This window comes from Gekko japonicus, unplaced genomic scaffold, assembly GCF_001447785.1.
Source record: "Gekko japonicus isolate JY-2015 unplaced genomic scaffold, Gekko_japonicus_V1.1 scaffold33, whole genome shotgun sequence".
NCBI lineage: Eukaryota > Metazoa > Chordata > Lepidosauria > Squamata > Gekkonidae > Gekko > Gekko japonicus.
The window spans coordinates 2,244,832-2,257,583 of NW_015174272.1; the positions used below are offsets into that span (position 1 = coordinate 2,244,832).

The window sequence follows — 12,752 nt, forward strand, 5'->3', positions numbered from 1 at the left end:
GGGGATCAACGCTGTTCGTCTTTAAGGTGTCGGTGCCGCTGGACTCCTGCTCACCGGGCTGCTCCTGACTCACAGGGCTGGTGCCCATCTGGAATTAACACTCCGCTTCTTCGGGGGTGGGGGTGGGGTGGCTCCCACAGGCCTTGACGCTGCCGCTGCCTTACACAACCCCCGACTCGAGAGAACAGGGTCAGGCCGGGCCGGGCGGCTCCGAGGCGCCTCCCCGTTCTCGCCCCCGCGGGCTGGGTAGGCCGTGGTGACTGGGCCTCCCCGATAGGGGTCGCTACGACGGCAAGGGCCTCCCCTCCCTCCCTCCCTCCTCCGGTGGGCGGGCTCAGTTCCTCCCCGCCCGACCCACAGGAGCCGGAGGGTGCTGCGGCCGCTGAAGCTCGATCGATGCCGGGAGCTCGGAGGCGGCGGCGGCGCTGCTGAGTGAGGGGGGGCGGCGGCGGCCCCGCCCGGAGATGGGGATTCTCAGCATCACGGACCAGGTACTCGCCCCCTCTTTCCTTTTTCCTTCGCACACACTCCCATCCCGCTCTCCGGCCTCCTTCGTCCCAGCCCGGCCGCGCCCGCTACGCCAGCCTGGGGATGCGCGGCCTACTTGTGGAGCCGCCCACCTAGTTCGGCGGGAACAGTCTGGTTTGCCCTCGCGGGCAACGGGATCCGACCCGAACTGCAGCGGGGAAAGCAGGAGAGCGGAGAAGAGGCGGGTCTGGGCTGGGCCCGGCCCAGATGCTGTCGACATGCCGAGAAGGCCGCCGGCGCCTGGGTTTGGCGTAGTCCGTTTCCCGCCTAAGCAGAAGGAAATCTGATTGCCCCGTCCCCTGCCTTGCATCCTGCGTTTCAGCCTGCAGCCTCGCTCCCTCCTCTTTCACTTCGCTTTCTGTTCCATCGTTGCTTTCCCCTTCCCACTAGTTTCATCGGTCGTTCCGTTCCATTTTCATGAGCCTCTCCATGAAGGATTTCTTTTTAGTGTTGCTGGGTCCAGATCCTCGGAAGGCTTTTGTCTCTTGAGACAGGGAAATCATCACAATGGGAAGCTGCACCCTGAAGAGCATTCTCTTCCCAAAAGCAGCAGTCATGTCATATGTTTTATTAGGCCCATGTAGATTAACAGAACAGGAATGTGGTATTCGATCTCATGTTTTGGGGGTGTTTTTTTTTAATGGAAGAGAATGTTCTTCAGAAAATGTAATATTCGATCTCATGTTTTGGGGGTTTTTTTTAATGGAAGAGAATGTTCTTCAGGGTGCAGCTTCTCTGTTCAGCTTCATAATGTGTATCATTTTTGTTTTGGCTCTAATGAAAAGTATTACATGGCTTTTGCTTCTGGACATTGCTTTGGACCTGTGCAGCTGCCTGCATGTTCCTGAATCTTGCAACCCTGTTGTTTTTTCATGGTCTGTTCCCCCCCATCCTGACTGTTTGGCTCACAGATTGTTGTGTTTTATTCTCTCCTTGCCAGCATTTTTTTTCTGTCCTTATTTTTACATACACACACTCTTCAAGGTATTGGAGCAGATGGTTCAAGTCTACTGTCATTCTTCAAGAGATGTTTCTCTAACAATCTTGTAGTTAAGCCACTGGCCCAAGGCCAGTAACGTCAGACTTGCTGTTCAAGGTGCCTTATGATGTATAAAGGTATTCAAGCCGGTGGGCTCATAATTTTTTGTGGCCTATATTCTGGTTTATGAGGGTGTAAAAACAGTTGCAAAGAGGTGGTTTGCATCTTCTCTGTAAAGTCTTGTTGGCCTTTGCGATTGTGTTTTGTCATGGCCTGGCTGCATGTTCACCTTTTTTTTTCTGAGCCTTCTCTGTCCATTTAATCTAATTTACTGCTGCTGCAGAATTGGAGTGTCTTGTTCCCAGTCAGGGTTGCTCTTTTGGCTATGTATCACAATTTCCCACTGTGATGGTTGGTCCTCTATGTACTTAACTGGGAGTGTCTGTTCTCAAGTGTCTCTCATACTTTTGATTTTTTTAAAAGTGATGCTTTTTGCTCTGTGGAAGTAGTGGAGTCCACCGTGCACCTTGTAGACAAAACCTCAGTAGCTGTACTTGTATGTTCGTATACATGGACTTTGCTTTCTTACTTTAGAAGGGTAGTTGTGCTCTGTATGAATAAATGTAATGATAATATCCAGCATAATCACATTAAAAATTAGTTTGAGGAATTCATCCTTTTCATTTTTCATTATGGTTAGAGTTTTTATTACTTGGCCAAATATTTGCTGTATCATTGCAGTGTCAGAGTTTTATGTTCTGTTTGAAAGAATAAAGTTTTACTGATAAAACGCCTGTCGGTGTAGGTAGGCTGTGAGGAGGGCCTGGCCCTGCAATCCAGCATCCAGGTTGCCACAGGGCAAAGAAGGAATTAGGCCAGTTCTCTAGGATTGTCTCTGATTTTTGTATTGCCTGAATGACGGGGCTACCAAGTGGGCTCTTTTCTTCACACAAGCCAGACTTTTTTTTAGCAGTTGTCAGGATGTACTTTGCACAGAGATGCATTGCATCTCTCTCTCTCTCTCTCTCTCTCTCTCTCCTTCTCTTTACATCTCTTTGTCTCTCTCTCTCTCTCTCTCTCTCTCTCTCTCTCTCTCTCTCTCTCTCTCTCTCTCTCTCTATCTCTCTATCTCTCTATCTCTCTATCTCTCTATCTCTCTATCTCTCTATCTCTCTATCTCTCTATCTCTCTCCTGGAAAAATCCCTAAGTTCTAATAGTTTGGGCTATAAGTTTTATATTGATATCCACCCCCATTCCATATAGGATTGTTTCCTTTTTTAAAAAAGGTGGTGTTGGCTCTTGGGAATTTAAAAATATTTTTTTCAACCCCATTCCCATTATGTAGTTGGGGAGCCAGCCTAGGCTTTCTACACTTGGCACCTGAGAATCTGCTATAGACCTCACAAACTGGATTTGGATTTTTGTTTCCATTGTGAATAGTGCAGTCTGTGTGTGTTGTACCAGTTGCACAAGAGGCTGCAGGGCAGAATTGTGTAGGGACTATCTCCTCTTTAAAGGAGGGATGCTGAGTTCACAGCATTCCATGTGGATGACTCATCCCTCTCCCTTTTGCTGCTTTATCAAGCACTTTGTGTGAAGAGAAATCAACCTGGGGTTTGCTGGACAGAAATATTTCTCTGGAAAGAGATGGAGAAGCTGAAGGAAGATGAGATGAGCAGATGGGGCTGGCATCAGTTTTGCCTTGTACTAGCCTGTGCTGTGTATGTGGGAGGACTGGGAGGGCATTTGTAACAGCTCTCTGCTGTATCTCTCCCCCCCCCCCCCTTTAATTGTGATTTAGGGCTGTACCAAGATAAGGGATCTGTCTTGCTTGTGCATTTGGATTACAGTTTCAATTTAGTGTACTAAAACAGCTACATCTTCCACTGCAGTAGCATAATCCCTAGTCTGCACTTTGGTCTGGACTGATGTTGAAGGAGGATATCCACATGCCATGGGAGGTCTTGCCTGTATGTCAACACAAATATTTATACTGGGGCTGCAGAGACACGGCGAAAGGGAAGTGGGGGAACAAGGAGAGACAGACAGTAGTGAACCCTCCTGTCCATTTTATACAAAGAGACCCGTATCACATTCCTCAAGTTCTTTGTGTTCTGCTCACAGAAATAGGCTGTAGTGATTCCCCAATCCTGTCTGCTATTTCTGTGTACAAAGAAGTTTCTGTGCAGGCCTCCACAAATCTGCATGTCAGGAGCAAGTGCTCCTGGCACACTTTGAGGGGCCAGGCCATCAGTCCATCCAATTGCTGATGGTGATCAGAGGAGTTTGGTTTTAGAATCCTGGCTGATAGAAGAAGGCCCAAGAGTCACGGTTCGGATGCCATGACCATGCAGAGGCGTGTTGGGGCCAAGGGAGCTCAGTGCTTGTCCTGATTGACTGAGCTCTGTGCTCGTGGCAGCAACTGGGGCTTTAAGGAGCCAGCGGAGGATAGAAAAGGAGAGACATCCAGGATTGGAAGCTGGAAGAAGGTGGTGGCATGAGCTGCTAACTGCTAGCATTGTCACTCTCTAACTTATGTTGCCTGATGTACCTGTTGTTGATGGCCTGCTTGCTGCCTCTGCTACATGAAGCAGTGTGCTCCTAGAGTACAAGCCAGGTATCTGTAATTGAAAGGACTGATACTTCTTTCTTTTTTTTTAATTTTATTTTTGTTCTTCTGATCCCCTTAGGGGTTATGCTCATAACCACAGAACAGGAAGCAACAAAGGGGAGCAAATTCCCCATGCTAGAACACAAAGGAAGCAAAAATATACCTACCAGCCACTTCACTGTGCCTTAGTCTTCTCCTTGTGACCTTTCCAGTTAGGGAGCATGAACCCAGGGCAACCCTGACATCAACAGTTCCTTGCAGCACATGCACTTCTCCCCTGAGTTCTGTTTGTGTGTGTGTGTGTGTGTGTGTCTGGGGAGCCTCTTACATTACACTGAGCTTTGGAACAAGCAAGGGTTTCTCCCTGGCACACAACAAAGAGAATTTGAGGTAGGGACTGATGCTGCACTGCTCTTTGGAGCAAACAGCACTCAACACAACTTTACACCCTCCTTCATACGTGCACACCGGAGTGTTTGGGAAAGAGGAAGAATTGGTGGCAACCGCATAATGGCTTGGCTTCCAAGCAAAGCCAAATTTTGTTAACCCTATTCCTATGTAGAAAAAATGGACCTGGAATCCAGAATAATTCTTTCAAGCCCTGCTCATCTGTGAAAGGCAGTTTTGGAGAGACTTGGATATGCAAGCTCTGAATACTTGGTTATATGTCTCTCCTTTCTCCATCCACTCCATGCTGTGGGTAATTCAGAGAATTTCAGTGGGTCAGTACTGAGCAGAACAGCAAAGTGTGAGCTTAATGGTTATTTGGATTGTTGTGGTCTTTAAGGACGATTGATCATAATTGTTTTAAAAATAAGAATGGGTGTCCATAAGATTTGACTTAATTTGGCCTTTCACCTCCATCTAGTTACAGTTTGTCTGTGCAGATCTCTTTATTTCTTATAGCAAGTGTCCCAAATCTTGTCATGTTCATGTCTGTTAGGAGGGACATAACTGAGTTTCAGGGCAGAATCTTCCAAGTATATTAGGCCTCTGAATTAACCTTTGGCTTTGTGTATACAAGATTGAAAGTACAAGCCCGGCTTTCACAGAGCTAGGAATTATATCTTATGGAAATCTGAAGAATCTTTTTGGCATTTCTGCCACTCATAGTTGATGGTGGCAGAGCAGACTGATCATTGGCGTTTTTAAGGATGCTTTTTTAAATTCCTTAATCCAATGCTTGTGGGGTATGGTATGAATCGCTAATTCCCTGCTTCTTCCTGCTTATTTTACAACTGTTTTTCCTCCCTCCTTTACAGCCTCCTCTGGTCCAAGCCATCTTTAATCGTGATATAGAGGAGGTGCGGTCGTTGCTGAGTCAGCAGGAGAATATCAATGTATTGGTAAGTGTTGGAGCACCAGATTTTCTTGCACTCTCTCAAATACTATGTGAACACGGTGTTATCTGAAAAATCACAGTTCCCTGTTTCTTACCATCTGGGTATGATTTCCCACAGTGTGGGTGGAGTTTGGGGAGAGGGCTTCTGGAGCTTTGATAATAACTTATTGCATAACCTTCATCCAGTCATCCAGAGGAAGATGTTAAAGTTCCTTGTTTTTAAAGCTTGTCTAATTATTGGTGTATTTGCCCATTGTGGCACAGTGATTGGATATTGACCTGGCTTCAAAATCCTGCTTAATCTTTCTCTGGGTGGTTTGCCGTGAGCAACTTGTTGCTTCTTATCCTTGGTTTCTTGTTTGTAAGAAGTGCTTTAATGGTGAACATAGGGCTGTTATGGGCTTGGGTAAGGACTGTGAAGTACTTTGCATACTTAGAAGAGGTATACAAGCCAGGCTCAAATCAGTAAATGTTGACTTTGTTGGGAATCAGCTGTACCAGATGTATTGGTCTAGCTGTACAGAGCGGTGGATGGCGCCAGAGTCAGCTGTTCTTTTTGGCACGGTATGAGTTCTGGATTAGTCTCATGGCCTCTGGGTGAGAACAGCCTGTGTTAACAGTGTTGTTCATCTTGTTTTTGTATAGACTATGGGGCACTAATTGGCTCTTCATTTCATCTTAGTGCATTTCACACAGGCACATGTAGTGGTTGTCTTAGTATGACACATAAGTGAGACTAGTGATTATATGCACCTTTGCCTGTCTTGTACAGCATGAGAGCTTGTTGGTAGCACCCAAGACTCAGGAATGTGGTAAATCTACCGTTTTAGCTTTTTGATCACGTGAGCATGATGTAAGGAATCCAAAAGAAAAAGTACCATGTGTAAGTACTGAGAGAAGTATTTTCTGTAATGGCTGGAGATTGTAATGCCTTTTGTATAAGTAGATAGTTATTTATACAAAAGTCATTAAGAATTTCTGATCTCTGCTAAAAGGTTTACTTGCAACTAATCACCTTTACCAAAAGGAGACTTTCTGAATCTAAATGCTTGTAATAGTATTAGACATAGGTGTCCGTTGGATTGTTCTGTTCTGTTTTGAACACCCATGTTTAATACTGTTACAGTATTTGGATTTAGAGACACTTTATTTGCAATGATTTGGACAAAGACACCTTTAAAAATGCGTAATTCTATGATAAAGGATCATAAAAGGAACAGGTGAATTGTTTTACATACAAGCAAAGGCTTAAGGTGGCCACGTGATTGCTTTTTGTTAGGAATAAGGATGTTAGTAGGAGGAAAAGGAGCTTTAACTAAAAGATGGTGTTTCTGCTGGAATGTAGAGGCCTAAATTGGTAATATCATTGTTAAAGGACAAGCTCCTTAAGTTTTAAGATGAGGCACGGTCCTCAGCCTGTTGAAGTAGGAGGCAAAATTTCCAGCTCCTCTTAGCACATCATACAGTTCAGAAAGACAACAAGGCTAATCCTCTGCTTCAAGAGGTAGAAACCAACACCTCCCCAACTTGGACACAGTTTACTACATTCAAATAGCAGAAGCATAAAAGTGCCAACAAAGCAGATGAATCTAGCTGACCCAACCCAGCAAGATGAGCTGAGCTGAATGAAGCCATTTACTTCTGGGGAAGGCAAAATGTATGTATGTTGCATCCCCATTGAGTAAGATGATCTCTGTTGTTAGGTTTGGCTCTGATGGAGAAAGAGAAACCAAACTGTACTGTACTCCTGACTGAGGGAATGAAAAAGAAGGCCATAATTACTTGAAAAGCTGAATAAAGTCTAAACTGTGTGTGTTCGTGTGTGTCAAGTGCTATCAAGTCACTTCTGACTATTGTAGATCTTATAAATCATTGTCCTCCAAAACACCCTATCATTAACAGCCTTGCTCAGGTCATGCAAATTGAGGGGCTTCGTTTCCTTTATAGAGTCAATCCATCTCATGTTGGGTCTTTATCTTTTCCTGCGGCCTTCAGCTTTTTCTAGCATTATTGTCTTTCCCAGTGACTCCTGTCTTCTTGTAATATGGCCAAAGTGTGATAGCCTCAGTTTAGTCATTCTAGCTTCTAGGGAGAGTTCAGGCTTGATTTGATCTAGAACCCACTCATTGGGTTTTTTTTTGTTTTTTGTTTGCAGTTCACAGCATCCATAAAACTCTCCTTCAACACCACATTTCAAAGGAATCTACTTTCTTCCTGTTAGCTTTCTTCATTGTCCAGCTTTCACACCCATACATAGTAATGGGGAATACCATGGTGTGAATTAACTTGACTTTGGTTGCCAGTGATGCATCCTTATACCTAAGGCTCTTTTCTAGGTCCTTTATAATTACCCTTCCCAGTCTCAATCTCCTGATTTTCTGCATGCAGTCTCCCTTTTGTTTGATGATGGAGCCAAGGAATAGAAAATCTTGACCAATTTCCAATTTCTTCATCATCAACCTTAAAGTTGTATACTTCCCCAGCAGTAATCACTTTTGTCTTCTTGATGTTCAGCTGTAATCCTGCTTTGGCACTTTCTGTTTTAACCTTCATCAGTGGTCCTTTCAAGTCTTTACTATTTTCTGCCAGGAATGTGGTGTCATCTGCCTATCTCAACTTGTTAATGTTCCTTCCACCACTTTCCACTTTCACCTAAATCTAATCCAGTTTCCTTATAATATGTTCTGCATATAGATTGAAGGGATAGGGAGATAAAACACATCATTGTCTGACACCTTTGCCAATTTGAAACCATTCTGTTTCTTCATATTCTGTCCCTAAGAGTAGCCTCTTGTCCAGAGTATAGATTGTGCATCAAAACAATCAGATACTGTGGCACACTGATTTCGTCAGGGTTTTCTGAGGTAAGAGTTGGTCAGAAGTAGTTTATCATTGCCTTTTTCTGCCCAGTGCTAACTAGGGTTAGCTGAAGTGGCACTGCCATTGTCTATAAAAGATCCTCTGCCAGTGTCACTTTTCACTAATGCTGCTGCCCAGTAGCTATCTCCCAAGGATTCCTCCTCCCCCATCACCACTGGAACTGTCTGCTCTCTTCTGCTGATGTGGCCGTTGATCCCTAAAGGGGATGGATGTATTTTAGTCTGGTGCCTCAGCTGTGACCATTCCGCCTTGAGTGACTCTGCTAGGAGTTTAGACCCCTTACGGTATTGCTCTCAGCTTCACTGACACGCACAAACCCCCTCACCGTGTTAAGTTGTGCGTCCTAAACTATATAACCATGGTTATTTAGCATATTATTTAGCATTGTATATGCTTTATCTGTTGAGCCTAAGACGAATTTGCCAGCTGGGTTATGCTCTCTTCTGTGCCAGGGCACTGTCAGATGTGATATCTATTGATGTTAGGGGCTATACATTTATGCCAGCTTTGCACAGTTCTAAGTGGTGTTATAGACAGATATGACAATATGGATGCTTGATTGCGGCTGCAGATCAGTTGGAACACAGTATCCAAACTTGCAAGTTTTCAGCACATGGAACTTTGCTATCTGAAGAATATATTTCTGAAAGCTATCCTTTAATCCCCACCAGAAGATCTGATAACTGTTGCCTGTTTTGTGATAGGACATGTCCACCAAATACGATACAGGGAACCTTTCACTTGATGGCATCTCCAGCACTGATCTGAAGTATTATTAAACATCTCCCATACCATCTAAAAAGGAGCTTCAGGCCATTTTCTCTAAGACTGTTGTTCATCGATGTACTCAGAATGTCTCTAAATATTTCCCATTTAACATTTTTTACTTCCAGAATCAAATCCCTCTGCCATTTTTCCTGTAAATTGATTCTTTAAGGTTTAATTCTAACAATAGCCCATAAGAAGATTCTGAATGGAGCAATAAATTCTCCAGTTTGTTCAGGGGTCGAAACACATCTACTCTTCTAGGTACTAGACCAATGAAAGTTTTGATTTGCTGATATTGATATTCCATCAAAGCATTACTCTTTATCCTCTCTCTTGAATTTTGCCATAGACAGATTTTTTTTTTCATCCTTCACAAATCAATAAAGTGACTTAAACCCACCTGTTCTCATCTCAGAAAAGATCCTATGGATCTAGCTTGCTGAAATGTTTGTTACCGATAAGTGGCATTAGAGTACATTCCTAAGAATGCTATTTTGTATTTTTTATCCAAAGTGGCATATAATGAGGACCTCCTGTGATAGGGTTTGAAGTCTGTCTGTACATTACCTGTTATCTCTGATAAATCAGTTTCAGTTTGTCAATGGAGTTGTCCTCTAGACCAATGCCATATTGACAATAATCTGGCAGCATGGTAATATTTTTCCACTGGTGGTACAGCTAAGCCACATGATTTTCTAGAGGCCTAGCTTATTTGTATCTCAAGATAAATTGTTCAAATGTCTCCTGGATTTTGGATAGAAGATATTTAGGAAAAATCAGAATAATATCCATGAAGAAAAACAGGAATTGTGGGAGTACCTTCATCTTTACGACAGCAGTTCTGCCCAGCCATGATAGATTAAATTTAGACTACTTTCCTTAAATCAGATTCTGCCTTTGAATTTACACTGTTTTCTTAAGTCAGACTCTACCTTTTTCATAACAGGATTTACATTAACCTATACTAGTGTATTCACATTTTCTGAGAAATTCTCCCCAGATGCTTAATATATTTTTTGTAATTTTTTTGTAATTTTTCATATGTGAGTGTGTGCGCACCTGGAAGTCATGGCAACCTCTGTTGACTGATCCCTACTGGGGGCCTGGAGGATATTCAGAGAGGTGGCTGACTAAAGCCAACCCCTGCCCCCCAACTGCTGTTATTTTAAGGAGGTCTCCCATCCAAGTACTTGCCAGAGTCGACCCTGCTTAGCTTCCGAGATCGGGCTTGCCTGGGCTATCCAGGTCAGGGTGATATTTAATATCTTTTGACTTCCACGCGGATAATGTAATCTTAGAGACTTCTTTCTTTCCTTTAACCTCTTTCTTTATGTTTAAACCTAATGGTACTAATTGTTTTAGCATATACCTTATACCTAGAAAGGTGGCCAAACTGCTGTAAGAACGTAACAAGTTTGTCACTGGATTTTCTTGGACTGTTTAAGGAACACCAGACGGTCTGCGTACAGCATTATTTTGGATTCCACTTCATGGTGCCTAATTCCTAAAATTGGCTTGGTTTGCCGAACTTGGATACACAGGACTTTGATAAACAGGCTGAAAAGCCTGAGGAAGAATTTCTCGAAACATGCAGTTTTTGCCTAGGAGGCATGTTGCTTTGATACTTGCTGTATCTCTTTTCAGACAGCAAGATAGTCTACTGCACCGAATCCTGTCTGCATGTTTTTCTCTGTAGCTGTGGACTTTTCTACAAGACATATATTGTTCTTTAGGTTTTTGTTATCCATGTACTATAATTAATTATAAGATACACTAAGGTCTTTATTGTATATTTAAGTACATGATTTAAATGAATATATGAAGACATAGTAGCATATCAATATTGTGTGTTTTGTTCTAACATCGTGTTTTTTCACGTTTGCTCAACCTTGCCATGTTTCCTATGCGTTTGTTGAAAAGCAAGAGGGACAAAGGACAACCTTGCCTTATTCCATTTATTTACTTATTTATTTCTGTTATTTATAGCCTGCCTTTCTCATTAGTACTCAAAGCAGATTACACTGAGTGAATCAGTACAGTTAACAGGTTGGGACATTCAGAAAACAATGAAATAGAATTTGGGTTGTAGGACCAACCAGAAGTCTAAAAAACAGAAGTGAAGCAAAGCATAAGTATTAACATGACACATAAAATGTTGCAAAATTACATAATGGGGTTCAACTTACAGCAAACTATACACAGTAGTATAGGTACAGTCTTTAATAATATATCTGAGTAACTTTGTGAACCATTTTGTACAGTCTTGCCCTGTTGCCTGCATAGAAAAGCCCTCTTGACTGATTCAGTTTGCCATCGTTTGTGGAAACCCAGGAGAGCAGGAGCCTTCCTCACCTCCTCAGGCAATTCCATTCCACAAGGAGTGGAGTAGGCACGTGTACAGGCAGTTGTTGGTTTTAGCCCATTTGCAGGTTGGCTCCTGCAGAAGGCCCTGCTCAGATGAGCGAAGCTGTCGTTGCGGAGCATAGGGAGAGAGACGGTCTCACAGATATTAGGGTACAAGGCCATTAAGGGCTTTGTATGTGATAGCCAAAACTTTGGATTGATCCCAGTAACTGATGGACAGCCAGTGGAGTGATTGTAGAATGGGAATAATACGCATGCTCTATATTGTGCCCAGTAATAGCTGAGCTGTGGCATTCTACACCAACTTCAGTTTCCAAATTGATTTTGAGAGAAGACCACTGTACAGTATATTACAGTAGTCTAGTTTCAGTGTCACCATGGCATGAATCCAGGTGGCCAGATCAGCTGTATCAAGGTTAGGGGCCATTTTTCAAGCTAGGTAGAGTTATTCTCCAGCAATAATGTTGGGTTCAGTATAACCTCAAGACTCTCAACTGAGTCAAGGTCAGCTGAACCCCTTCAAAAGTGGGGAGTATAAACTTCTTCAAGACCTCTGCCTTCCTGACCAGCATTACCTCTGTTTTTCCAGGGTTTAGTTTCAATTTGTTCACTCTTAGCTGTTTAACCACAGCAGTCAGGCAGCAACTTAGGACCTCTGCTGCATCACCAGGAGATTTGGATATTGATATATATATAGCTATTATCTGCATATTGATGGCAGCCAATTCCAAAGCTGCGCATGATTTGGCCTAAGGGCTTTACATATAGATTGAAGAGCATGGGAGATAGGATTGTGCCATGGGACCCCACGGGACAGAGGTCCCACAATGACAACAACTGGTCTCCAGTGGCAATTCTTTGTGTTTGCTCCATGAGGAATGATTTAAACCAGTCCAGTGTACAACCCTGATGCCTACTTCTGCTTCCAAGCACCTTAACAAGATGGCATGGTCCACTGTGTCAAATCAGATAAATCTAGTAGGAGCAACAGGGAGGTCTGACTTTTATCTACATTTAGATGGAGGTTGTCAACTGAAGCCACCAGAGCAGACTCCATCCCATAGCCTGGTCTGAAGCCAGACTGAAAAGAATCTAGAGCAAGTGAGTTATCCAAGAAGACCTGGGGTTGGCCTGCTACTGCTCTCTCAATCACTTCACCTAGCAAGGGCAGATCAAAGACAGGGCAATAATCGGCTATGTCGTTTTCTGTATGGTTGGGTTTTTTTAAGTAGTAGATAGAGATGTAAAATTTCTGGAAATTTTGAAACTCGGAAAAAAA

General features: G+C 43.3%; 1 protein-coding gene across 1 annotated transcript in view; it reads left to right on the plus strand.

Moving 5' to 3' along the window:
* Positions 1–370: 370 nt before the first annotated feature.
* Positions 371–12,752, plus strand: part of ANKRD52 (ankyrin repeat domain 52) — a 74,155-nt gene continuing 61,773 nt past the window's right edge. The window contains exons 1-2 of the mRNA XM_015423666.1: positions 371–491; positions 5,382–5,465. Of these exons, the coding sequence (XP_015279152.1) occupies positions 465–491; positions 5,382–5,465 (111 nt within the window). The 5' untranslated portion in view covers positions 371–464. The remainder of the gene's footprint in view (positions 492–5,381; positions 5,466–12,752) is intronic.